Source organism: Sporothrix schenckii (assembly GCF_000961545.1).
Source record: "Sporothrix schenckii 1099-18 chromosome Unknown Cont38, whole genome shotgun sequence".
In the NCBI taxonomy this organism is placed as follows: domain Eukaryota; kingdom Fungi; phylum Ascomycota; class Sordariomycetes; order Ophiostomatales; family Ophiostomataceae; genus Sporothrix; species Sporothrix schenckii.
In genome coordinates, this window is record NW_015971139.1 from 2126925 (window position 1) to 2152905 (window position 25981).

Here is a 25981-nt window from a genome sequence, read left to right on the forward strand (position 1 = left end):
GCGGGCAGCTCCTGCCTCGTTCGTTGTGCGTAGTTATCCAAGCGGAGAGCGTACCATCGCACCTGCCTTGATGGTATCAGTTTCTCGTATCGTGTGGTAGGAGGGACCTTGTCCTCATGCCGGGCAACGACGACCAGGCTTCCCCATAATATCTCACCTACTTCCCGTATTCCTCAGCTTTTTATGTGGGCCGCACAGGACGGTCCATGTAAGTGCCCAACCGACTATGAGACCGCGCTGTAGTGCGCCTCTACGTAATGCATGGTGTGTGCTTGTGTGCTTTGTGTACTTGTATACGAGAAATCGACAGCAGGAGCAGGCTGCCAGTGTCGCCGGTCGTGACCGCCACACGAGTACCCCGAACTCTTTGACGTTGACTAAGGCCAAGCAAGAACCAACTTCCCTGGCCCTGCTCGCCTTCCTTCCTTTTCTGTCTCATTCGTCCTGTTCGAATGTTTTGTTCTTTTTTCTATTTTCTTAATATCCATCTCAAAGTCGAATTTCCAGAATTCCTTTTGCTTTTGTCGACTTTTGCGCCATTGTTTCTTTCCTACCCTGCAGGGCGTCCTTCTACTCCGCACTTCACCATCTGTCCCTCGCTAGACTATCGGTCGCTTGAGTGGCTCTGGCTTACACGGCTTCATGGCGCCCTGAAGCTGCAAAACAAGCATCTCGACGACATTTTCTCATTCTTCTCATGACTGCACCAAGTAATCCATTAAGCAGACCCCGGTTCGCTTCGACCAGCAGCAGGACGACGTGCACGAACTCATAGACAGTCATCATGGCGGCTCTTCGCGGAAGCCAAGGCCATGGACGGCTACACCGGTCGCTCGGCGCCTTGGCCACCTCGGCGCTGCTTCTTTTTTCCACAACGGCAGCCGCCTACAATCTCGATACGTCGTCGACGGGTAGGTCCCAGCCTGAAAATATGCCACATATCATAGTAAATGGCATGCGGGAGTTGTGTGTTTCGGGGTGGCACAGCATAGTGCTGACATCTGTAACAACCAGACTCAATCAAGAGCGTGGCCAACTCCATGGCCGAAGACATGCTCTCATTCTACGATGGCAATAAGCCTGGCGGCACGCCCGGCTTGCTTCCCCAACCGTACTACTGGTGGGAAGCTGGCGCCATGTTGGGCTCGCTCGTCGACTACTGGTACTACACCGGCGACACACGGTACAATGAGCTCATTACAGATGGCCTGCTCTTCCAGGTCGGCCCAAACAACGACTACATGCCGCCCAACCAGACCCTGACCGAGGGAAACGATGACCAGGGCTTCTGGGGCCTCTCCGTCATGACCGCCGCCGAGTACAAGTTCCCCGATCCACCAAAGGGCAAGCCCGGCTGGCTGGCGCTGGCCCAGGCCGTGTTCAATACCCAGGCCGCCCGCTGGGAGGACGCCGACTGTGCCGGCGGCCTGCGCTGGCAGATCTTCAACTGGAACAACGGCTATGACTACAAGAACTCCATCTCCCAGGCTTGCTTCTTCAACCTCGCCGCCCGCCTTTTTCTTTATACTGGCAACGCCACCTACGGCGAGTGGGCCGTCAAGACCTACGACTGGATGAGGCATATCAAGTTTATGGATGAGCATTACAACATTTTCGACGGTGCACACATTGAGTCCGGCTGCACCGACCTCACGCCGTACCAGTGGAGCTACAATGTCGGAAACTTCCTCCTTGGCTCCGCCGCCATGTACAACTACAGCGCCCTTCAAAATGATTCGAACAACGAGGCGCTGTGGAAGGAACGCGTCGACGGCTTGCTCAACGCTTCCGCCGTATTTTTTACGACCAACGACCGGAACATCATGACCGAAGTTGCCTGCGAGCCTGTCAACCTGTGCGATCTCGACCAGCAATCGTTCAAGGCCTACCTCAGCCGCTGGATGGCCGCCACGACCAAGTGGGCACCCTGGACCTCGACAACCATCATGCCACTGCTCAATGCGTCCGCCATAGCAGCTGCGAAGCAGTGCACTGGCGGTGACAACGGTCGGATGTGTGGCCTGCGCTGGACCGACAATGGCACATGGGACGGCTCCACGGGCGTGGGCCAGCAGATGGCCGCCATGGAGGTCACACTCGCGAACATGATTAAGAGCGTGACCGACCCGGTGACCAACAGCACCGGCGGTACCTCCGTGGGCGACCCCAACGCTGGTGGCTCCGATATTGGACGTACACAGCCGCAATCGACGCTGAAGAACATCAACACGGGCGACCGTGTCGGCGCTGGCATCCTGACCGCGCTCGTCTTAGCCGGCATCGTTGCCGGCGTCATCTACATGTTGGTCGACGAAACTGTCGATGCGACGCCCAAGGAACGCCTCGGCGGCTTCGTCACTGCCGTCAACAAGAATGGCAAGCGTCTGGCAAAGCGCAACTTTGGCAGCGACCACGGCGATGGACTCGGCGGCGTCATGTCTGAAAAGGGCAAGCAGCCGCGCGTGCAATCGTTCCGCGTACTCGACCGTAGCAATGGCGACCGGAGTAGTGGTTCGGACATGGTCGGCGCCGAGGGTTTCTTTGCCGGACGCCAGCACAATGCGCAGCACACAGGCGAGGTGTCGGACAATCCGGTCACTGGGCCTGTGGATCCGGAAAAGGCCGTCGGTTTTGACAGCGGCGGTGCTCCTTCGAACACGCCGGCGCACCACAGCTTCTTTTCGCCCGCCTACTTCCGCAAGCACAACGCTGGCACGAGCGGAAACAATGCCGGAAACAACGTCGCGCGCCAGGGTCGCCTGTCTCAGCCGGGACGGGCGAACGTGGTCCAACACCCTTCGCCTGCCACGCCGCTCCCGGGAGCAGGTGCTGCGGCACCGGTTGAGACCAATGCTGAGGCCACAGCCGTTCGATTCCAGCCCACCCGCAATAAGAAGCGGAACTACATCAAGCGGAAGCTGCTGCAATCCAATCAATGATCTCTCCTACTCACAGTCTCTACGCCTTTTTCTTCCCTCTCTCAAAATACATGTCCACTTCCGCATATATAACACCTGGGGGGTCCCTTGTGACATACGGCCCCCAATGAGCTCATGAAAGGCTCGCGTACATATTTTTTCGACTTTGGCGCGAACAGGCTACTGTTAGCTTGTATATTGCTTTGCCATTGCACGCCTTGCATTTTTGGATTGGGTTATTCGTTGTTCACGACCATGCTCTTTTTTATTTTTGATTGTTTTCCTATACTGCCTTTGGTTTGCATACGGCGTCAAAACAAACGGGGTGGGAGGTTCAAAGGGAACATTTGCTTTCATTACATCCACATTTTTGTACTGGTCAGGGAAAGAAAGAGACTTTCCCATCGGCGTCAGGCATCGGTTTGGGATAACAGTTCGGCTTCATTACTGGGCATCATCAGAGACATACAAGCCTGGTTAAGGCTTCGGCTTTTTGGCAACATTCATTTAGTAGTATCGCTTTTGGAATACAATGTATGAGGTCGTTTGATATTACGGCCTATTTGTTCACGACTATCATGAATCATGACTCCTCAGTATTCAATTCCTGCTTGGTTTGAAAAACTTCAATACTAAGCCGCCGTAAAGGAGCCCATCCAACCTTGACTGCGGTTGCACAACAAATATTCCATGGACATCACTATGGAGCGGTAACCTGGGCATGACCGTGTAGGTCAAGCAAGTTCAAATCCAGTACAAGAGAGTCACAGACAACTTTATTTATTTATTTTGCGTTCGTACATCTACTGTTGTGAGTGTTCTTGCCGCGGCGGCTCCTTGTCTGTGTCCCACCGCACTGGCCGTCCCTTTTTGTTCTTCAGCGGGTGCTGTGGTTCGGCCGATGCCGACGCTGTGCCTGCTGATGCTGCTGCTGCGGGCGACGCGGCAGAGGCAGCCGTCGTCGCGGGTGGTGCAAACGGAACATTGGCCGTCACCTCCACCTCGCGCTCCGCGCTCCGCAGCTGGTTGTGTGACGCGACGGCCGCCACCGCCTCCTCGGCCGCCTGAACGGCGTGTCGCGTCTCGGCCGGCAGCTCGCTGTCGCTGTTGGCCTCGTTGGGGTTGTTCGTCGCCCACAGCCGCGCCACGCACAGCTCAAAGGGGCCCGGCACCCGGTCCGTCAAGCCCAGCCCCACCGACCGCACCTTTTGCCGCAGCAGCTCCGTCTGCGGCTCCACGACGAACCCGTGGTTCGTCCGCACAAAGTCGGACCACGGCACCACCACGGTCTCCCACTGGCCCGGGCGCCGCGCAAACAGGCGGTGCTGGTGCAGGTCGGTGGGCGCGACCATGGAGTCGGTCTGGACGTTGACGAGGTAGCTGCGGCCATCGGAGCGCACGCGCAGGGCCAGGTACGCGTAGGAGTCGACGTCCCAGAGGGAGCGGCCAAACACGGTGGCCTGGCGGTCGGCGGTGCGCCAGGCGGCGTAGCCGGTGCGCTGGATGTCTGGGCGGCCGGCGGGCAGACGTGTGGATATGGAGCCGCGGAAGCGGAGGTAGCCGCCGGACGGTGGTGTGGAGGTGGAAGAGGGATGTGATGGAGACGAGGAAGACGAGGAAGACGAGGAAGACGAGGAGGATGTGGAGGATGTGGAGGATGCGCAGGTGGTTGCTTGTGGTGGCGATGATGGCACCCAGTCAAGGTCTGCTGTGGAGAAGCCGCCAATCTCGTCGTCGGTCATGAGCTTGCAGTCGTCGAGGGAGGCCGGGCTGCTAAAGGCCATGAGCTCGTACGGGCCAGAGGGGCCCTTGACGCCCTCGAGGCGGATGGCTGCGAGGTGATGGGTTAGTTCCTCCACTATGGTGGCAAGCGATTCTGGACGCACACGGGCGCCGAACCTACCAATATTGGACAGACGTTTGAGCTCGTCGTAGCTCCGACCCCAGAAGCCCTTTGAAGGGCGTATTAATGTTGCGCGCATGGTGGACTGTGCTTGGTAGAGAAATAGAAAATCGAAGAGGGACCACCGAGGATCTAGGTCCGGGCAGTCCGGACGGGAGGAAATGTCGTTGGTCCGGCTGTGGCTCGTCTGTACGCTATCTGGATCGCGAGGGATGTCGACGTGGTATATCGTGTTCGATGTTGGGCCAGATTCGTCGCAAGTAGAGTCTGTAGCTGTTGTGAAGTAGTGTGCATCTGGCGTTGATTTGGATGAGGTTCAAGCAAATCGCGGGCAAGACAGACGCCCCGATTTAAGCATATAAAACCGACCGCTGGACAGGCGTCTCTTTGCAGAATATTCCTGGTAAATGGTAGAGAAAAATGACCTTTATTAAATCCAGGTGAAATACTGCATCTAAATCCAGTACTCTCAAGGTTCAATTCCTATGACAGACTTCAGTTTAAACATCTCGTTCCATCACATTTTGTAGTATGCAGATATCCGCAAGAAGGTTTACAGTGTCAAAACACGCTAGACCTATCCGGGACAGCTGCAAAACTTTTGATGTGCAAGTCGTCGCGAGAAGCTCACAACATGCCGTGCTTGCATTTTGCTTCCACTGTTTTCTTCTCTACAGCCTCACAACTCACGTCAACTTGCAGAAAAGGCCAATTGCGGTCTTGAGCGGTTGTGGTACTCTCCCCTCATGGTGGCCGGACGGCCGCATCTGAGCGGCATTATGTGCCTTCAGTGTGAGTTCCGTCTGTTCCATACGACAACGCAACGACGCCTTCCACGTTTTGTTGCGCCGACGGTATTCGTCCATGGACAGAGACCGGTGATAACGTGGAACCGGCGTCCTGAAGTACCGGCAAACCATCTTCCGCGAAATGCGCCGGCCTACTTCCACAGCGGGCGCGAATTGTACCAAAGCCAACAGCACTCCGACGCCGACATTCCCCTAACGAACGGCAATATTGCCGACGAGCCACTCGACGAGCAGATCACAGACGCTGATGCGGAGCAGATATGGAACTCTTTGCTTGAGGAAGAGGGCGAGCCGACCGAGACGGAGGTGTTCAGCTACATTGACGAGCTGCGACCGGCCGACGAGACGATCCTTTCTGAGAGCGCCTTTAGCAAAAGCGCCCGCGAGCTGGCCGAGGGCTTCACCGTTGCCCAACTGCTGGCCTACATCCGAAAGTACCGCAAGCCGACCACCCAGCCGACCGTATATCCGTGGGAGGTGCGGCGGCGGCCATGGGTGCCCGATGTCTACGGCGACGAGGCGGTTGTCGACAGCAAGATCAAGGCGATCGGGCCCGGCTCGAGCCTCTTGCTCAAGGGCTACATCCAGACATCTATGACCAACAAGGAGCGCGTGGTCGTGCAGCTGATGCGCGAGTGCTGGGGCGTGTCGAAGCGCGAGGTGATGGAGGCGCCTGGCCGGCTCGATGTGACTGTGCAGGAGCTCGAGTTCGCACTGCTGACAGCCGGTGCCCAGACGTGGCTGCGTGACATCTCGACGGCATACTCGACCATCACCACAACCACGGCCACGACCAGCCGCAGCAGCAGCCGCTCGCACAGCCGCAGTCAAACGCGCCACCACCGGCATATAGAGCTCCTACCCGGCCGCCAAAAACTGCGCATCTTTGCGCCTGCATCCACAGCCGACGCCATCCTCGCCGAGATCCACGGGATGCTGTGCCAGGCCACGACCAAGCGCTTCCCGCTGGCGGACGTGGCACGGCAGGATGCTGTCATCACGCCTGCCGTCCTGCGGGCGGTCGGAGCGCTCACAGGCAGTTGGGTGCGCCTCCTGCGTAACGAGCAAGCCAAGGATGACAGCGGCACGAGTTCGTCCGAAGTGCTGGTCAGCTGGGTGGCGGCGGCCGACCGAAACATCGACCTCGAAGACACGGGTGACTTGGTGTACCGACTGCTGCTGCGTGCCTTTGGGCCGACGAGCCTGCCCGCGGCGCACGCTACAAGTGTGCTCGACTACACGCCGCTGAAACGATCCAAGGCCCGGTTCCTGGCCGAGACGGATGAGAGCAGCCGCGAGACGTGGCCGTGGGAGCAGCGCCAGGGCAAATGGGCGCGACTGATCGAGCCGGCGCCACTGGATGCGTCCACGGCCCGCCAACGCGCCGCCCAGACGACGACGACACCGAGCGAGGACGCTCTACCCATGGCCTTCACAGGGCTGACGGCCTCGACCATTGACAATCAACCAAACCCGCAGTGGTACCAAGCCAGCCGGACATCGACCGTGGCTACGTTTGGCCGAGTCCTCCACGCACAGTCGATGCATCATGCAGGGTTGCTGTTCGGTGTGGAAGGCGCCACCTCTGATGTGGCACCGCCGCTGCCCGACCTGGCGCGCATTCTCTCACCGACAGTGCCACCGCTGCTTGGCCTCAGCTCTCTGGCAGACAGGGGCCCAGCACCGGCTACGGAGGAAGACACAGCTGCAGCGCCGCCTTCCTTGGCCACGACATCCACGACAATCACCTTGCGCTTCTTGCCCGACCCCAAGACGGCACTGGCCGGCCGTGCGCCGCTTCTGGAAGTATTCCTGGACGCTGTGCCAGGCCAGCAACCCGTCTTCTCCCAGCTGCACGTGGTGACGGCAACCAACACGAGCGACGTGTTGTTCCCTACGCAGCCCGTCGATGTGCGCATCACCCAGAAGCAGTTCTTCGCCTTGCCTGGGGCGGACATGCTGCCCACGGCCGATGCGGAAAGCAACAACACGGGCCTGGAGCCGCTCGTCCGCTTCCTCGACAAGTCCCAGCTCCAGCTCGATGGCGGCCAGCCAGGTGCAGCCGTTCTCGCCACGCCTCTCTGTCTCGAGGGACTGCCCCTGCCGGCCGACGTACTCCTCCCTGCTGATGTGAGCAACACTGGTGGTGCGCAGCAGCACGGGCAGGTGACTGTGGACTACGTGTTTGCTGGCCTGGAGGTGCGCCGGCGGGTTGCCACGGCGTTTGAGGGCTGGACGGCGGCTCTGACGAGCGTCGAAGCTGGGCGTGGCGATGGACGCTGGACTGAGCTCAACCTGGAGGCAATTCCAGCCAGCTCCGTCTCCGGCTTACCGTCTGCCGGGGATGCGTCATTCGATGCCAGCAAGGCGAGCTTCCGCCAGGCAGTCGGCCATATGGTGCATGGAGACCGCGTGCAGTGGTTGATGCGTCACCGGCAGGTTGTATGAGGAGGAGAAAGGGCGGCGATTTTGATGACTAGGGTTTGCTCAGTCACTGTCCTTTCCCGACAACAGTCACTGTATATATATTGGCATGGCGCGGGGAGGTTTCACATTTTGTACGATAGATCACGGTAAAGCGGCATAGTACGATCTCATAGAACGGGAGCATATTCCCAGTGGCGTTTTGGCGGACATTATGAAGCTTCAAAATCATATGACGAGAAGCTCTTGATAAATGCATATTCTCGTAACCTTGTTTGCCCCATTGCGTCGTAGTTATCTGTTCGATGATCCAGCCTCGACCCAGTATGTTGTGTCACAGGAACCACCCAGGTGAGCGATGGGTGGCCTCATGCGTGCTTCCTCAGGCACATCTGCGACTGTTTGGCCTTTATGCCCTGGAACAGAGCTCGAACAAACGGCAGAGTGACTCATGCCGGCGCCACCTCATGCCTTCTGAAAACGATAACATCCGTACGACGTATCATACTCCGTTCTCCTGTGTCGAATGTCATCCGCGGGGTATCTGCCTTCCTTTACTGCTCCTTTGTCGGTCTTGCATTGTCTGTTGTCCGTCGTAGCTTGTTGTCTGGCCTTTCGGCCCAAAATCCACAGTTGGGTACACGATGCAAAACGGCTTAGCGCCATTTTGACATTCCAAGCCCAACGACTGTACAACATACGACAAGCTCCGGCCTGTATGTAGTAGCTACCTCTCGTCCCTTCTGGATTTGGCAAAGAGCGAACAAGCTTTTGCATGCCGCATAGAGAAGGAAGGCTCCTGCTCCCGTTTTCGTACTGGCGAGCATCGCAACTTCTGCATTTCCATATGGAGCACGTCGCGCAAGCTACATACGGCGTACAGTACAAAGTACTTAGATCGAAACCGAAGAATTCTCTTGATAGTAGCGGCATGATTATTACGACTCACCTCCCGTGTCGACCTCTCTTTTGCCCCCCGAATTAGGATGTTGCACAGTCACGGGCCAATTGCGCCGGCGCCTCAGCTTGCCGCCCGCGCTCCTTCCTTACTTGAGTAAGTGGCGATCTGGTTGGCCTGCGAAGCACGATATGCACGATAGGCAAGAACCGAACAACGAAGCTGCTGAAAGCGGCCAATGAACTGCAGGGCGGTCGCAAAAGAAGCAACGAAATCGAGGCAGAGTGGACAGGCTGGCAGGGAAAAGAACTGGGGGGGCAGAAAAGTTTTTTTTACCCCCTGCCTCGCATTGCTTGCGACGGCAACCGCGACCGCTTGCACCAAACCCCTCTGTTTGGGCTGGACTTGCTTCCAATCAAGGAAGGAGGGGCACTTCCCCTCCACTGAAGCGGCGAAAAAACGGGAAGAGAGACACAAAATTTTTCCTTCTTAGTGTCGTTTTATTTTCTGCCAGTGGGGCACAAAGCCCTGGCAACCAACCACACCCCGCTCTTGCCTTTTATTTTTTTTTGTTTCGCTCCAAACAAGCCCAAAAACTCTGCTCCGCCATTCACTTGCCCATTTTGTCCCCTCCCGTCTCATATAAACCCCTCCCACGCACTTGTTTCTTTTCAAACTTTTTCCCTTCCTTTCTCTCCTCGTCTGGCACACCTTGAATCGAGCATTCTGATCTGCTGTAAGTTTTATTGTCATCGCATCTAGTCGATTTCCATCGGCAGCTTCGACTTTCCAACAATCCAACCGATCTATCGGAAACGGCATCTTGTCTTCGGCCTGACCATCGCTTCTGACATTCATCCCTATTCAGATTCTTCAAGAAAAAAAACACCAACAATCAAAACAAGCAACTAGCTTCAATCCGTCACCATGGGGTATGTTTTGGCTCTTCGCTCTCTGGTCAGCAAATCGTTTCCATCGCTCGCTGCCATCGTCGCCGTTGTCGCCATCGATATCATCTGATGCCTGTCAAACGGCGGCGGTTGATTTCCATCAACATTGGCAACGAGCGATACAACGACCAGCAAGCTTTCATCACAAAACACACTTGCTAACCACTGTCATGTCTACAGTAAGGAGGAGAAGACTCACATCAACGTCGTGGTCATCGGGTATGTGCCTCTCTACACTCCTTTTTGAGCCGACTGGCTCGCAACGGCTCAACAGCCGCAAGCCACGCCACAGACAAGTCTAACATACAATAGCCACGTCGACTCTGGCAAGTCGACCACTACCGGTCACTTGATCTACCAGTGCGGCGGTATCGACAAGCGTACCATTGAGAAGTTCGAGAAGGTTAGTTTTGACACCCGACGAATCGATACTTGAGACGCGGTTTTTCTGCCATTTTCGGCACTTCCCATCACATATCAGCACATCAGCATTTCTTTCACGTTTCTCCTTATTCCCTGGCCTATCTCTATGCAATTTGTCTGTGTTGGGCAAAGAGAAAAAAGTTTTTTAGCGCTCTTTTCCCTTGTCCACCAGGCTGCGCAAACGTACACTTCTTTCTCTTCGACTTGCCCCTCTTCCTCTTATTCATTTTCCCCTCCAACACATAAAAGTGGGGTGGAGGGGCAAATGGTGTCTTCCACCTTGCATTTTTCTGCCACGTTGGCGCGTCTACATTTTTGGCGGTCAATGCTCTGGGCGCCAGTCATCACCGCGCATGGGCCATCATCCCAGAAACCCTCTTCACTTCAACCCACTCCATCTGCACTGCCTTTGCTGCTTACCCCCGCCAAATGAACGTCACGTCTGGAAACCAACAGTCGCTAACAACCACAACAGGAGGCTGCTGAGCTCGGCAAGGGCTCTTTCAAGTATGCCTGGGTTCTGGACAAGCTCAAGGCCGAGCGTGAGCGCGGTATCACCATCGATATTGCTCTGTGGAAGTTCGAGACCCCCAAGTACTACGTCACCGTCATTGACGCCCCCGGTCATCGCGATTTCATCAAGAACATGATCACTGGTACCTCGCAGGCCGACTGCGCCATTCTCATCATTGCCGCTGGTACTGGTGAGTTCGAGGCTGGTATCTCCAAGGATGGCCAGACTCGTGAGCACGCTCTGCTCGCCTACACCCTGGGTGTGCGGCAGCTGATCGTCGCCATCAACAAGATGGACACGGCCAAGTGGGCTGAGGCTCGTTACCAGGAGATCATCAAGGAGACCTCCAACTTCATCAAGAAGGTCGGCTACAACCCCAAGACTGTTGCCTTCGTCCCCATCTCGGGCTTCCACGGCGACAACATGCTTACTCCCTCGACCAACTGCCCCTGGTACAAGGGCTGGGAGAAGGAGGGCAAGAGCGGCAAGGTTACCGGTAAGACTCTGCTGGACGCCATTGACGCCGTCGAGCCCCCCAAGCGCCCCACGGACAAGCCCCTGCGTCTGCCCCTCCAGGATGTCTACAAGATCGGCGGTATCGGCACTGTCCCTGTCGGCCGTATCGAGACTGGTGTCCTGAAGCCCGGCATGGTCGTCACCTTTGCCCCGTCCAACGTCACCACTGAAGTCAAGTCCGTCGAGATGCACCACGAGCAGCTTGTTGAGGGTGTTCCCGGCGACAACGTCGGCTTCAACGTCAAGAACGTCTCCGTCAAGGAGATCCGTCGTGGCAACGTTGCCGGTGACTCCAAGAACGACCCCCCCTCGGGCGCCGCCACCTTCAACGCCCAGGTCATTGTCCTGAACCACCCCGGCCAGGTCGGCAACGGCTACGCCCCGGTTCTGGACTGCCACACCGCCCACATTGCCTGCAAGTTCACCGAGATCCTTGAGAAGATCGACCGCCGTACCGGCAAGTCGGTTGAGAACAACCCCAAGTTCATCAAGTCGGGTGACGCCGCCATTGTCAAGCTGACGCCCTCGAAGCCCATGTGCGTTGAGGCCTTCACTGACTACCCCCCTCTGGGCCGTTTCGCCGTCCGTGACATGCGCCAGACCGTTGCTGTCGGTGTCATCAAGTCGGTTGAGAAGGCCACTGCCGGTGCCGGCAAGGTCACCAAGTCGGCTGCCAAGGCCGCCAAGAAGTAAATTTCTTCGCCGAGCTGAACTGACGAGGAGGGAGGAGAATGGGCCGCAGGCCAGTCTTGATGCTTTACTGCCCGTGCAGCTGCATTCGTCTTTTATACTAGGACTAGGTAGACAAAAAAATATCAAAATTGGGCATGTGTTTCTATGGTACTGCTTTCTCTGCTTGTGACGTATCGATCCTCAATGTTGAGTGCTAAGACCGCGGACAATTGGGATGTTCGTATGGCATGTATAGATACAGTCCCTCGGTATGGTAATGTGCTGCTGTGCTCTAGAAGACCAAAGGATATGCTGTGATACCATGTGCTTGATGTACGGATGTCCCATACGTGACCATCTGGTACACATGTTTTATCCTGCTGTACGAAGGTGAGCATCACTGGAGGACATAGCTGAGAAATTGGATTGGATAACAGAGGCGTGATAGTATATGAAGTGCTTTGATTAAGGCATCCTACTCTCGAGATGTTCGGTTAGATGAGGGAGTCGAACCAGAATCTCTTTATGTGCAATCTGCCCATCATTTCTTTTGAAAAGCCACTTACGCAAGAGCCATCCTTGTTTCCGTTTTGGACAAGATTGTTCTTATACAGTGTTTGTTCACCGAAGACAAGCAATGATGGTAAATGAAGTCCAATCAAAAGCCTCGTATGAGAAAAACGTTTTTTTTTGATCGACTGCGCTCATCCAGGGACGGGAGACGAGCGGACCACGACAGCATCCTATGATGCTGCATGTGGCTCTGTATTATTCCTTCAAACTTACCAACCGCCTTTTGTGCCTGGTATTTTGAGCCCCTAAGTCGAGCCGACTTCGTTTCCATGTCCTTTTCCAGACGGGCTTTTGAGATGGCGAGAGGAGAGACCTCAGAAACCGGGGACGACTTGTCCCTTCTCACTGGCCCGACAACCAAGACACACATATGGGAGTTGGTGGTCTATGTAGTCAGCTTCTAGCTGCCGCCACATGTCTTAATCGTCGTATATTGTACTACCACGATTGTGGCTTTGTAGGGCTGTGGGCCTTACATCAAGAAATTGTAATTGCTCTACTTTGTAGATCCTTAGCACAGTAACATGCACCCTACGTTGTTGTTATTGATGCACTCGAGGGCTATTTCCCATCTCTGTCCTGATAGCGTGGAAAGCTTTTGCGCCGACCACTGAAAGGACAGCTGGACAGACGTGATGTGGACGCCGCTTAAGTCTCGAACCGAGTTCGATCCACCGTTATGGGATAGTTGTTTTTTAGAGGAGCTCTTTTGGAGTCTAGGAACACCGACCACAGGTGCCTTGGCATGGCATCCATGCCGCAGCCGCCCTCCTCTGCCCGACTACGACTACGACTACGAGTACGAAGATAGGGGGGGCGGGCACTGAAGTTTCACGTGGAGGCCAATTCGTCTGTCCATATATTTCTCGACATTGTCGACGGACTCACCTACGTACAAGAGTCCGGGCGAGTGCCCGAGGACCAAGTTACCAAGTCCGTTTTGATGAAGGGGAGGGGGGGCGCATTTTTGCGTTGCGTATGCTTTCTATGCCCGGAGTGTTATTTTTATATACATCCTTTTCCCTTTAGAACTACGGAGTGGACACGACGAGGCTGTACGGCGTTATACCCCCATACTCCTTCCATGTACTCTATAACCTGTTCTATGAAGGGGGAAAAAAAGAAAAGAAAAGAAATACCGCTACATCGTACGCGCTCAGCTTCCAATGTTCCGTTAAAATAATATATTCTGAGTTTCGGTTGTGGGCGTGTTGTGGTCACTTGAATGTCGTTGCACGGAGTTTTCCTGCTGCCGTAAGTATTTCACTTGTGCCTCTCCCCGGGAACGGGAAACTCGACGAACCCGAAAGGTTGGGTCAGGGGGTGCAAGAGTGAGGGGGCGTGTGAAATGTGAAAGCAGCAAAGACCAAAACGGTAGTATTCGAGCATGCCCTGGTTCGACGATTAGTTTCCAGGCGTACGTTGTAAGGTACATTCCCGTTACGTCCTTTCAACGTCTTGTGATACAGTAAGATACCAGGGGTTTGTGCTTCTTGGGCCAAGATGTTGGATAATAATATCGATTGAGGGCCATGATCAGAGAGGGCAAATTTCGCCGATGCGCATGCCGTACGGCTATACGGCGCATTGAGTGTATTTGACGGTTGAATGCGTCGTCAGCCAGGCAAAGCCCTACCTAGCGTTGCTGACGGTGTTAGAGCGCCCGAATCCCTCTCGGATGTTACAACGGGGTTTACAGCACGAATCTTCTGAACTGAAAACGGAACCAAAACCAGCACAACGTTAACAACGGACGGAATTCGCACCCGGAGGGACTTATTTTTGTCCACTGCCAACACTGCTCTTGGTCTCGCTCCGCTCTTGTAATTAGTTTTCATGCTTTATGTATTTTGTGGGCAATACAACAACCAAACCCTCGTCTAATTTTTTTTTTTTTTTTTTTTTTTTTCTTAGTAGGAGCGTTTTGAATAATTCGTACTCGCACTGCTCATTTGTCGATCATTACAAGTCGTTGTCCTTTTTCGATATTTGTCAACGGGTTTGAATTGTGGCGCTCAGTGCCCCCATTCATCCCACGACCTTTAATCCATGCAACTTTGTTTACAAAGCAGAGAGAAAAAACCGAGGCAGCGGAGTCCGTCGCAAACGGCAGCGATTTAGCCCGCTTCCGGCCGGCGGGCCAATCGCCGGCTGAGAGATTGCCGGACAGATTCACCAGAACAGGGGAAGGAAGCGGGAAAGGGTTGTGTCTGTCAGGCCGTCTTGTGTTGGCAGATGGCAGAGAGGATCGAAATGCAAAATGCCCTCTGAAGAGCCTAACAAGGCTAAGCCTAGGAAATGGGAAAGAGGATCCTCTGTGGCATGTATGAGCAGAAACGAGGCGTGTAGAAGGAACTTTTGGAACCTTTTTTCTACTTCCGACTGGCGAAACGATGCCGTCAGGAACGCTCAGCAGGAAAGAAGGCAGGCAGATGCAAATGTCCGCGCCCGTACGACATACCCCGTCCGCTGTGCATTGGAATACGGAGAGGGACTTGACGATGGGAGACAAACCGCACCGTCATCAACGGCATTTCGTCCGAAGAAATCTCCAAACTGGGTGCACATCCCGTGCCAGAAGGGAGAATTTGGACCGAAAACGGTAGCTTTTTGCGAGTGTGCGCGCGCGAGACCAAATCAGACAAGGGTTCAGGGGTTCACCCCGTTGAACCACCCACTTTTTTCTCGGTTCCTTACGACAGGATTTGCGGAGTACGGCGTATTAACAAATCAGTCATCCAATGCGAAAATCAGCCACGAATGCTAGGGCGCGAGAGCGAGCTGTGGTAAGAGAGCGTAAAAGTGAACCGTGCAAGAAGTAACACATTGTTTTTATGGTTGCGAGTCTGTATGTTAATAAAGAGTATGCCAGGGTTGACCGTTGCAGACTGTCGACTGTTGCCAAACCTAGAATCACAGAACAGGATGTCAACAGCACGCTGGTCATCCAATATGGCATGCTCTGCCAAGGCTGGCAATGCAGGGCTGTAAGATGGAAATGTATCCTGCCAGCCCTTGTACGCCGTTGAAGTTGCGTCGGAATTACAGTTCGACCATAACGGACAAAAGGCCACCGGTCAGAAGTGAGGGCTGGCTGACTGTACGGCGCTGTCAGACAGTGCACCATGATGCCTTGGGTGTGCAGGGCATTTGTGCGTACGGAGTACGGAGCATCAGAATACACCATGCACGGGATATCTTACGTGGGCGAAACTGTCGGTGGAAATATCGAGGACCAGCCAGCGCAAGCAAAAGCCCATGTGGGATCGGCACAACATTCGAGCGTTGATGACAAGTGCACAAGGGCACATGAATAGTGAGACTGATGAAAATCCCACAACAAAATTGAGAACAAAAATACCCCGTGCGCACGTCGTAAGGGTCAGATCATATCGAAAACGAGCACTTTGCGGACTTGGACCAGCCAACCATAAGCCAGAAAGACGGTGGGAGGAAAGGAACAAGGTCCCAGGGCGTGCAGAAGGGGATTATGCCAGAACAGGGCGCATGCCGCGCGCACTCAGTTCCATACTCCGCGCGCGAGCGCACGCGGAGTATGGAATTAAAGGTCGATCAGAGGCGGATGGAAATGGACGACCAAAAAGAGTGCTGCAAAAGCCGGCGAACGGACGGGCTTAACTCCGTGGGCCGGACGGACGAAAAGTGTTTTGTTAGTTCCCCCGCGACACAGGAGGGAGTTTGGACGGGAAATGGCATCGAGGAGACAAGGATTTAGGAGGAAAGGAGAAAACCGACGAGACAGGAGAGGCATAAGGCGACGCACGATGATCCTGGATCTTGGAGACGAGAGACATAACGGGTGATGCCGTTACCACTTTAGTATCCTGAAGTGCATGTGTGGCCGCCCTGCACTGCCTCGTGAGTTGGTTATCTGAACAGGTCCAGTCCAGAAAAGACGTCGACCTTGTAGAAAACGGAGAGGGGTGTAAAACGGAATTGTGCCGTGCAACATAATCAGATCGTACACTGTGCCTACGAAATCGTCACGAATTTGTGTCGTACTTGGTTGAAACCTCCCCTGAAGGAATGAATCAGGGGAAAGGAGAAAAACGACTAAAAGCTTCGATGGACTTCTTCCAAATTAACTGTGCCTGGATTCCAAAGGAAGAGCAGAAGCGACCCACGAAACCAGTTGGGGCGACTAAGCTTTGGGCTTCTCTGATTTCAAATGCGGGACTGAATTTTTCCTCGAAAAAAATAAAAAATAAAAATAAAAATAAAAAGGCGTTGCCATATTCCCCACAGGGCCCCAGCCTACAAGAGCATAACGATAACGCTCATCTCACGGCCCAGCCTTATGCTTTTTTGCTCATTTTCCACTCTGTCGTCCGCCGGCGGACGGGGCGTTTGAGGAAAATTCCGGGATGACTGACTATTTTACACGGCGCGCGCGCTGAGCTGTAAGACGCCGTAAGAATGTCAGACAAGCCGAGAGAAGGGGGCATCCGTTTCAGGCTTTGCAAACGGAGGATCTGTCGGGCAGACAAAACGGTCAGATTCGTGTGTTCTCAATGTACGTCGCTGACGGTCAGATCCCTACCAGGGCGGAGTTAGTGCTGTGTTAGTGCACGTTGCTCTTATTTTCTTGTGAACATTTATACGATTCCCGCTGACAGGATCACCTCAGCAAGTTTATAGTACTTGTGTTTTCTACACGTCGTATGTCTTTTTACGCCCTAATGTTCTCATGCATCTCCCGTATATTGTCCGTTGGGGCGACAGCCAAACGAGCCCCAAAGTATTCACATGGTTGAGCACAGGGAGGAAACAAAATGCGTCCATCGACCAGTCAGCCATTTTAGTGAGATGTGGACTTTTATGAGGTCATGGCTGGATGCTGCTTTGCTGTTGGTGCAAAGCCTTGTCAGACTAGAGACAAAACGAGAAAAGAACAGAAACCGAAAGCACGGCATACGACGTGAATGCGTCTTACGCCGTTAACATGGTAGAGATGGCACAAAGGCTAAGAAAGACCCAACGGGACAGAAACAAAGCAACCGTTTTCCGTAGCAATTTATGAACGTCGTAAGATGCCATCGCTGTTTGTTATCTGCACGTTTCCTCCGCCCGTCCTGAGCTGCTTCTGATGCCAAGCGGCGAAAGTGACCACAAAACTACAGCCCAGACTTGTTCTCCTCTTCCCCAAGACTCTGGTGCTTGGTGCCAAGCAGAAAAGAAGCCGCCGAGACGAACAAGAACGAAAGCAGGGAACAATCTGCGAACACGCAGGACTGCCCAGACCCAATGCCCAATGGTCGTACTGGGAGGGGGGTCATGTGCCTCTGGAACAGCATCATTACCTCTACGACATACTAGCCTCTCCTCTCCCAATGCCCTCTCCCAATGCACTCGCCTTTGTGCTCTTGAACTCCCATCTGCCTAGATAGCCAATTATCACTTTGTTCTTTTCGTCTATTTTCCCATCGCCCTTTCCCTAGTGTGCCCAGTTGGTCTCGGTTTCTCTTGACAGCCGTATTTCGTATTTCTCATTGTCCAATTGTCTTGGGGGCCGCTTGAGCAGCTCTTCATGGTGGGTAAGGCTGCTAAGCTTTGGGACGTCACCATGCGTATTTGTGTCCCCAGTCTTCGTCTCCGTAACATCTCACGTAGTCATCAACCCTCTCAGCGGTCAGAGGTTTGAGGTGTGATATATTGGAGGATGTGCTTTTCACCGTGCGCCTTGCTCCGTGATACGCGTAATACGCTGCAACGTGGCCTGGCCCAATGCTGGTAAGGCCACCACCAGACTCTGGGGCACCAGCGAAACGGAAGAGCACAGCCTCGCTTACCAGTCTCGGAAAACGAACGCTAGACAATACGGAGAAAGGCAAGAGTATTCTGTGGTGCCCGACGAAGAGTGCAACTTTATTTGGCAATGGGAGTTTTCGCAATGTGCTCAATGCGTTGTTATTTTGTACATTGTTGAACGGAGACGGGAAGAAAGATACGACGTCGGCCAATTAGAACTTTCCGAGCTACTTAAGGGTCTCTTGTCTTCGTCATCCTCCTCTCAAATCCCAATGCCGCTCGTTTTGGTTCCAGGAAATACGACTTGCATGCATCCAAAAACACCTCTATTTGAAAAAGAAAAAAGGACAGCCAGACCCCAAAACACCTAAAAGAAAAGTAGGGAAAAGTAAAACATGTGATACCTCCACCCAATGCAATGCGGACATAAAACAAGATAAAAATAACGCCTTTTAGCATGAAAAGGAAAGCATTGAACCTCCCCCCCCACAAAAAGCCAAAATAAGCAGGCCGTCCATATAGATTGTATCGTTCGTAGAGGGGACAGACGCCGAGCAGGCAGCAAAATAGGAAAAGGGCGGGGAGAAAACGACGAGAGACTGCGCCGTCTGCATTGCGGCCAGCCTCGTGCGGGCGTTCAACCCGCCAATTGGCGAGGAAGCCCAAGTGAGCGCGTCTCCAAAAACATTCAACCAGAAAACTACATCATGTTGTCGTCGTAGTCGCCCGCGAAAATCATGGGGTCGCCCATACCGAGCATCAGCTCCGGCGTGTCAATAACATGCGGCTTCATAGCGCCAAAATTGGACTCGAGCAGGCCCTGCCGCAGCATCTCCGATGTGTAAAAAGTCGTCGTTCCGCTAATCATGGGCATCGAAGACGTCGCCATTGTCGTCGGGATGGAGAGCGCGAGAGGCGTTTGCTTATAGTTCTGCTGTTGCTGCTGTTGCTGCTGCTGCTGTTGTTGTTGCTGCTGCTGCTGCTGGAGCTGCTGCTGCTGTTGGAGGAGCTGCTGCTGCTTCTGCAGTTGCCGCTGTTGTTGCTGCTGCTGTTGCAATTGTTGCAGCTGCAGCAGTTGCTGGGACTGCTGAGCTGCCGCAACCTGGTTTGGCGTATCAATGGGCGCTGTTTGCGTCATCCAGTTGGTGTACTGGGTCGTCGTCGGCATGGTGGGCGAGGGGGCGGCAAAACCGTCCGACTGGTTCGAGCCAACGTCAAAGTCGTTGAAGTTGAGGCTCCGGGGCGACATGGTCGTGCTGGCGCTGTTCACGCTGCTGCCGTTGCCGTTTCCGTTTCCGTTTCCGCTGCCAAAGACGTTCTTGCGGTAGTCGTCCATGTCGGAGAAGGCGTCAAAGTCTTCGGAAGAGCTTGCACGGTCAAAGCGGGCGCCGAGGCTAAAGTCGAGGGCGCTCGTGCTGGCTGCAGCGGTGTTGTTGCTCGCAAGAATGCCCGTGGTCGTCGGCATCGACGTCGACATGGTGGGAATCGGGATGGCCGTCGCGGCCGTTGTCGTCTCGCTCTGTTGGCTCTCGGCCTGAGCAGCGGCAGCTGTCGCGGCCTGCTCAGCCTCGCGCTTCTTCTGGTGGTCGTCGAGCTGCGAGGCGAGTTCGGCAAGGTCCTGCTCGTTTTCGGGGAAGACGGACGAACCCATGGGCAGGTCGGGGTCGTTGTTCGGGCGGATGCAGCCCAGCTTCGAGGCGATGCTGTGGATGACGGGCTGGCCGCGTTCGTTGAGCTCCGGCTCGCCAAGCTCCCATGCGTTCGCCGCACGAACCATGGCATACAGCTTGTGCACCGTTGCGACTAGTGCGAATTGCGTGTTCTCCAAGACCTCTGCGTATCTATTGGGGTTCGGGGATAGTTAGTCAGCTGTGTCGATGGTGTGTCGATGATGTATTCGATTGAACGTCGGACAATGGAACATGGAATAAAGGAGACCATATATGAAAATTCATTGAATCTGGTCTTGTACGTACCCTTTCGGCAATTGCTTATATTCGGTTTTCTTGCGCGTGCCTGCTGTGCACACAAGGCCGTCGTCTTTGCAACGCTTACACGGGAATTCACCATCGCACTGTAAAGTGTTAGCCTGCTGTGGTTGCTATTTTACAAACAAACCTATAAAACTGCAACAAATAAAATGCAGCTCATATAGTCCGTACCTTGGTCTTCTTCATGCGACACCGCTCACAAGCCTTCCATACACGCTTGTGGCGGCCATCGCCGTCGTGATGCGGCGAGCCATGGGAGTGGGCGGCCGCGGCAGCAGCAGCTGCTGCAGAGACATTGCTACTGGACTGGTGAGAAGAGGAGGAGGCAGAGTGGTGTGAGTGCGAATGGGATGACGACGTCGGCGTCGTACCCGACCGCTTGGAAGCACGGTGGCTGTTGTGGTGATGCTGGTGCGTTGTCGTGCCGTGGGCGTGGCTGGCCGTGGCATTGCTGCCGCTGCCGTTGCCGCTCTTGGCTGTCCGTGATGACGGGACGGTCGACGGTGGTGATGCGGAATTTGAGCTCTTGCGTGAGACAGGACGTGGCTGTTGCTGCTGCTGCTTCTGCTGCTGAGTCTGGAGCAGCTTCTGACTCTGCTCGTCATACGGCGGCGTTGGTATTCCGTTCTGCATGGTGCCGGTATTGTGTTGTGGCGAGTTTGTTGTATTTCAACAACAGCTCATAAAACAGATAACTGGCTTTTATGTTGTGGGTTTGAGATATGAAGTATGGAATATGGTAGAAGATATATCAACGTAAACTACAATGTCGAGACAGACGGGGCTGGCAGACGGTGTCGACAATGAACCACATGGGAAGTTGGGACGTGAGAGGTGGGCGAGACGAGGCGTGGCACGTATTTATTGGGGGCCGATATATCAAATAGTGTTGCGGTGTTGCAGGACGTGATGCAAACCCGTGTCAAGAGACAAACAAGAGACGTGAGACTTTGTAAAAAAGTAGAAGACGGAAACGAGACCAGAAGAAGAGTGGGAGGGGGCGAAGAGGAGCAAGAGAGGGAAGGTGCGAAGGGAGTGGGAAAAGTAAGCAATATAAAGAAATCAGCAAGAACAAGAGCAACAAGCAAACAAAGACCAGGAAAGTGCGAAGGGGACGCTCCTCGCAGATTCGTGGGTGCAAGGCCTGAAGCCTAAGCAGTGAAAAAAGGTACGAGGGCGCTATAGGGCAGACTCTACAGGCCACCTCCTTCCCTATGTGCTACCAGCGTCCCTTACAACGGGCAGGAGCCCATGAAACGGTCGCCGAAGGGAAATACGGAGAACAGGAGACCCAGCAAAAGCGACCCCCTTCCAAAAAGGGCATTGTGCTGGATCGCCCTGTACGCCCTGTTGCAACTTACACGCCCCCCTCTTCCCTCGAAGCGCCCCACTAGCACAAAACAGCGGGGACCTACCGTCAAGACTGAAAATAAGACGGCAAAACGGCGACTAATAAAGGAAAGCGCGAAAGCGCGAAAGAAAATAAAAATGCACACAAAAAAAGAAGAAAAAGACGAGAGAATGGGAGAGAAGAAACATTAGAAAGACACAATCAATCATACTCTGCACAGACCTGGAGTGAAAAGCGCAAGCACCCACCAAACGGCCGTATAATTACTGACGACGGAAGATAATGGCCACGCTGGCATTATTAATTCACAACAGTTCTCTGCCGTATAAGCATGATGCTTTTTCACGACCCTGTTTCTTTTCGTTTTGTTCCACCTCTGCGAGCTATGTTGCACTACGAAGTTGTTCATTGCCCCCAGGTAAGTTTGTGCGAGGCCATGAGAAATGCAAACATACTTGTTGTCATTGGATGTTGGTAGCTTACATGGAAAGATTGAGATGTGTAGACAAAGTAAGGACATTGCGTTATCTTTGAGTTGCAGAGTAAGGGCCAGTGACTGTGGATAGGTGCGCCGCCTTTGTCCATTGTCGTCCAGATTATGTGATACCGTTGCATTTCCTCGGCCGTGTCTATGTGTAAGCTGCGCATTTCGTGATCAAAACATGCATTCTCTGGCAGGCTGGATTTATGACTGACTCTGTGCTTTCAAGGCTTGCAAACTTGCATGACGTGAACCTTAAAATTAAGAACAAGCGGCGGTCAGTTCATACACGCATACGAACGGCACATGCATCACGACAAGAAGGGCAATCCTTTACTTTTTTTGTCCGATTTACGCGCCATGGCTAAGACATCACGTTCACGACCGGTGTGGGCCTATTGAATCTCACTTTGCAGTTGGCAAAGCATCTGAGCATGTACAAAAGAAACATTAAACACCGTCAGAAAACCATCAAATAGCTGCCCCGTTCTGTCCAGCTGACACAATCCATGGTTCAAAGATGGGAACATCTAAACTCCATGCAGCTGTTGAAGCCAAGGTCCAAAAAGAACGCATGGGGAGTAAAGAGACATCCGCACGAAGAGGAAACAAGAGGCCCGCAGGAACGGGATTTTCAATCCTGCCCGGACGGAGCAACGTTAACGGTCGGTGTGAGTTTTATGTCCGAAGCGCGAGTTGGGGAAATCTGTGCATAAAAATTTGTGCAACGAGGCACGGGCCCATGCACCGTCTTTGCTTGGCGGTAGATGACCGCAGACAACATACATACCTACCACGACTACGAAAAACAAGATGTGCCTATGGGAATTAAACTATCGAGTGAAAGAAGATCAAAAAGACGATAAACCAGAGACCAGTCCGTGATCGCCTTGGGTATCGAAATGAAGCGCGCTCGGAGAACATTGAGCGATCACCAGCCAAATAGACGGGAAACGGGCGCAAATTCTAGCAGTAGTCCACAGGATGACTGATTCCACGTTCCTTCGTCTCGAGCCCTTTACACAGCACGCCAGGATCGTCTAATTCTCACGTCTGCTCTGCCTAAGCATTGGGTTGTATTCCAAAGTGTAACGCGCAAAGTCCGGCTTTCTTTTGAATACCGGTTCAGCCAAGGTAGGTCAGGAACGTGTTCCAACGCGGCAGGCACTTTTTGGCGCTGCAGTCCCGTCTTTGCCACACATCCCTGCTGCAACATGAGTTTGGACAACGAGGGCAGTCTGGTAAAAATTGAGAATAATGATGAAGTAATCAAGGACTAAACGTTATGTCTCACAAGAGCGTGTTCATGTTGTGTTTTCGTGTTGTGGCACATGTGCTAACATAGACCTTCCTTAGTTTATCTTTCTTTTGTTTCCCGTTCCCTGGCGCCCTGGTTTGTTTCGATTTCAAATCGGTCTGTCACGACGGACAAGAGGCAGTCTCGAGATTCCTTTCTGCTTTCATGCTGTGCACACACATTCAGGTGGCCATCAACGTTCAAGTCACGTTTTGGTCAGGCGCTCCGTACCGGCTAGATTTTTACCAAAAAAAAATATGGAGATCGAACCCGGTCTGAATGATGACAATAGCAAGTGACGTCGGACCTAGGTTTCTTACCAACTGTTTCTAATCAAAGAAACGGCCAAAAAAAAGTTATTCCAGTGGAGGATCCATTCTTACGCTCGTCGGCGTGAGCACGAAATAGTCTCCGAGTCCAGTGGACTTTGGCGAGTTGCACGCCCAATCCAGAACATACGCTGGCTTTAGATATGGCCCCGTTGGAAAACTGACCTTGTCCTGCCTAACAATCAGCTCGAAATACAGGCCAATCCCCACCACTGACGGTATTTCTTTCATCCTTCTTTATTCCCACCGCGGTCGAGTCGCTCAAGTGCGGGACGGCACCCGTTCCGTGCATATCACCGCATTTTGTCCGCTTTGCCAATTCACGAATTCTCATTTGAATACTTTTCTTCGTGTATTTTCACTGTCCAGTTTCAGGTTGCTGGCCGCACGCCATGGTTTGGGGATGTTGTCACTCTCCATTCTTCAACCCTTATTCACTTGTTGTCCTTCCCTCTTTTCCTTTTCTTTCTTGCAAGATATGTAGCGTAATGGAGGCTGGAACCAACGAAACCGTTCAGAAGCCGATGCAACAGTCATAGTCATACAAAGAGCCACAGAGGCACCCTAGCGAGTAATTACATCGCACTAGGATCGGCGACCGGCACTGGCAAAGTCGCATTAGCCACAAGGCGCGACATGAAGGATGGATGAACCAGATGACAAACAATCATATGTGACGCGAGTTAAGACAAATTACATTAACTCCTCCGTTTCGCACAGTAGCCTCCCTTGTTGTTGGCCCTTTGATCGCACTGGACCTTTTTCCTTTTTCTTTCTGCCCATTATCTGTTAAGTCCTATCACCTGATGGCGCCAGCAAGCAATAGCCGGCAATAAACCCTCCAGCGTCTTACCCATTATAGTATTCCGTACAGTGTACAACATACAATGAGAGGATGTTACTACGTGCACAGATATAGTATGGGGTGTGTATGATTTTTAATCGCAACGGAGCACACCCGTTGACCGTTGGGGTGGTCGACATCGACAGTAATCACCCTCCGTCGTTTTCAACTGCCACATGGTCCAATCGCGTCGAAGACAGGAATGAGGCTCCGACTCAAATGCCGTGAATTAGAGCTACACTACGAAAAAGAAAAGGAAGAGCAGCTATGGCGAGCTGGTCCACGAGGACACTTTTTGTTCTCTGAGATGGTGTCCATCCCCTACCCCAACATTGTGAATTGGCGAAAACAATCAGGAACCAGACTTTTAGGGTAACAATCTCTTGGGATTTGGAGAATGGACAAGCCCATTTGCACCGCCGAAAAAACGGTGGATGGCACCCAGGAAACAAAGAGCCAACAGAAAATACAACCAACACCAACGACACCAACCACGTCAAAAACGCCAACAACGCCAAGACCATTGCCCTAGTTTGCCTAGCCCTTGACCGTTTCTGCGCCACGCCCAGAGGGTATTACACATACGTCTGCAGAGGGCGGGATTCAGGTACAGCATTACATAACTCTTACGCGCTTGGGTCGACCTTTCGACCCTTTTCCGCAGACACATTCATGGGACGGAGTCGTGAAGTCGTCCCGTCTCCCTCTTGGTGGTTGTACATTTCCTCGGGCACTTTTCGGAAGATTCTCGCAATCTCTTATTTTTGTTCTCAGCGGAAAATCCTACAAGACGGCCACTCTCAAATCCTGAACAACGAACGCAAGAAACGTAAGAAGACAAGAAAAAGGACTGTGGCCAGTCTGACAGGTGACATACGACGTACAGCAGGCAAATGTTCCGTCAATCCATCTAGCCAGGGTGCATGTTCTTTTTGGGGGAGGTTCCGTCTTTGTCTTTCGCCTCGCCTGGCCATATTTTAGTTCCTCCGTATCTCAGACGTCGTATGACGTGACGTACGAACTTCCATCATATGAGCTTGGATTGAAACTGAGATATACATGATGCCGTTTTAGTAATCAAGACAGGAAGATACCTCACTGTCAACTGAGCCTGGCCAAGCAACGGCTCTGCAGATTTTGAATATTCCAAAAGCCCGGCCCCGAGTTTTTGTTCGATTCACGCCTCATGCGACTGAGATCGGAAAAGTCGAGAAAACGCTCGTGTTCGTTTTCGGCAGCCTGCACCCCGTGGTTTTGTACAACATACGACGTACTTTGTACTGTTCTGCCTTTCTTTTCCCCGTCGTTTATATTCCCCT

General features: G+C 53.4%; 5 protein-coding genes across 5 annotated transcripts; 3 read left to right on the forward strand and 2 right to left on the reverse strand.

The window, feature by feature from the left end:
• Positions 1-784: 784 nt before the first annotated feature.
• SPSK_06031 (mannan endo-1,6-alpha-mannosidase) lies at positions 785-2939 on the forward strand (the record flags this gene model as incomplete). The annotated part of the gene is made up of 2 exons (XM_016732739.1): positions 785-911; positions 1015-2939. The coding sequence occupies 2 exons, from the start codon at positions 785-787 to the stop codon at positions 2937-2939; spliced, it is 2052 nt and encodes a 683-aa protein (XP_016592398.1).
• A 782-nt stretch (positions 2940-3721) lies between these two features.
• SPSK_06375 (complex I intermediate-associated protein) lies at positions 3722-4900 on the reverse strand (the record flags this gene model as incomplete). Its single annotated transcript, XM_016733081.1, has 1 exon — positions 3722-4900. The coding sequence occupies one exon, from the start codon at positions 4898-4900 to the stop codon at positions 3722-3724; it is 1179 nt and encodes a 392-aa protein (XP_016592399.1).
• Positions 4901-5567: 667 nt separating this feature from the next.
• On the forward strand, positions 5568-8078 carry SPSK_05964 (uncharacterized protein; the record flags this gene model as incomplete). Its single annotated transcript, XM_016732672.1, has 1 exon — positions 5568-8078. One exon carries the CDS (start codon positions 5568-5570, stop codon positions 8076-8078), a length of 2511 nt encoding a protein of 836 aa, XP_016592400.1.
• A 1801-nt stretch (positions 8079-9879) lies between these two features.
• On the forward strand, positions 9880-12048 carry SPSK_06026 (elongation factor 1-alpha; the record flags this gene model as incomplete). The annotated part of the gene is made up of 4 exons (XM_016732734.1): positions 9880-9884; positions 10083-10121; positions 10215-10305; positions 10801-12048. 4 exons carry the CDS (start codon positions 9880-9882, stop codon positions 12046-12048), a joined length of 1383 nt encoding a protein of 460 aa, XP_016592401.1.
• Positions 12049-19069: 7021 nt separating this feature from the next.
• Positions 19070-20993, reverse strand: SPSK_06086 (c6 zinc finger domain containing protein; the record flags this gene model as incomplete). The annotated part of the gene is made up of 3 exons (XM_016732794.1): positions 19070-20210; positions 20346-20443; positions 20532-20993. The coding sequence occupies 3 exons, from the start codon at positions 20991-20993 to the stop codon at positions 19070-19072; spliced, it is 1701 nt and encodes a 566-aa protein (XP_016592402.1).
• Between the last annotated feature and the right edge of the window lie 4988 nt (positions 20994-25981).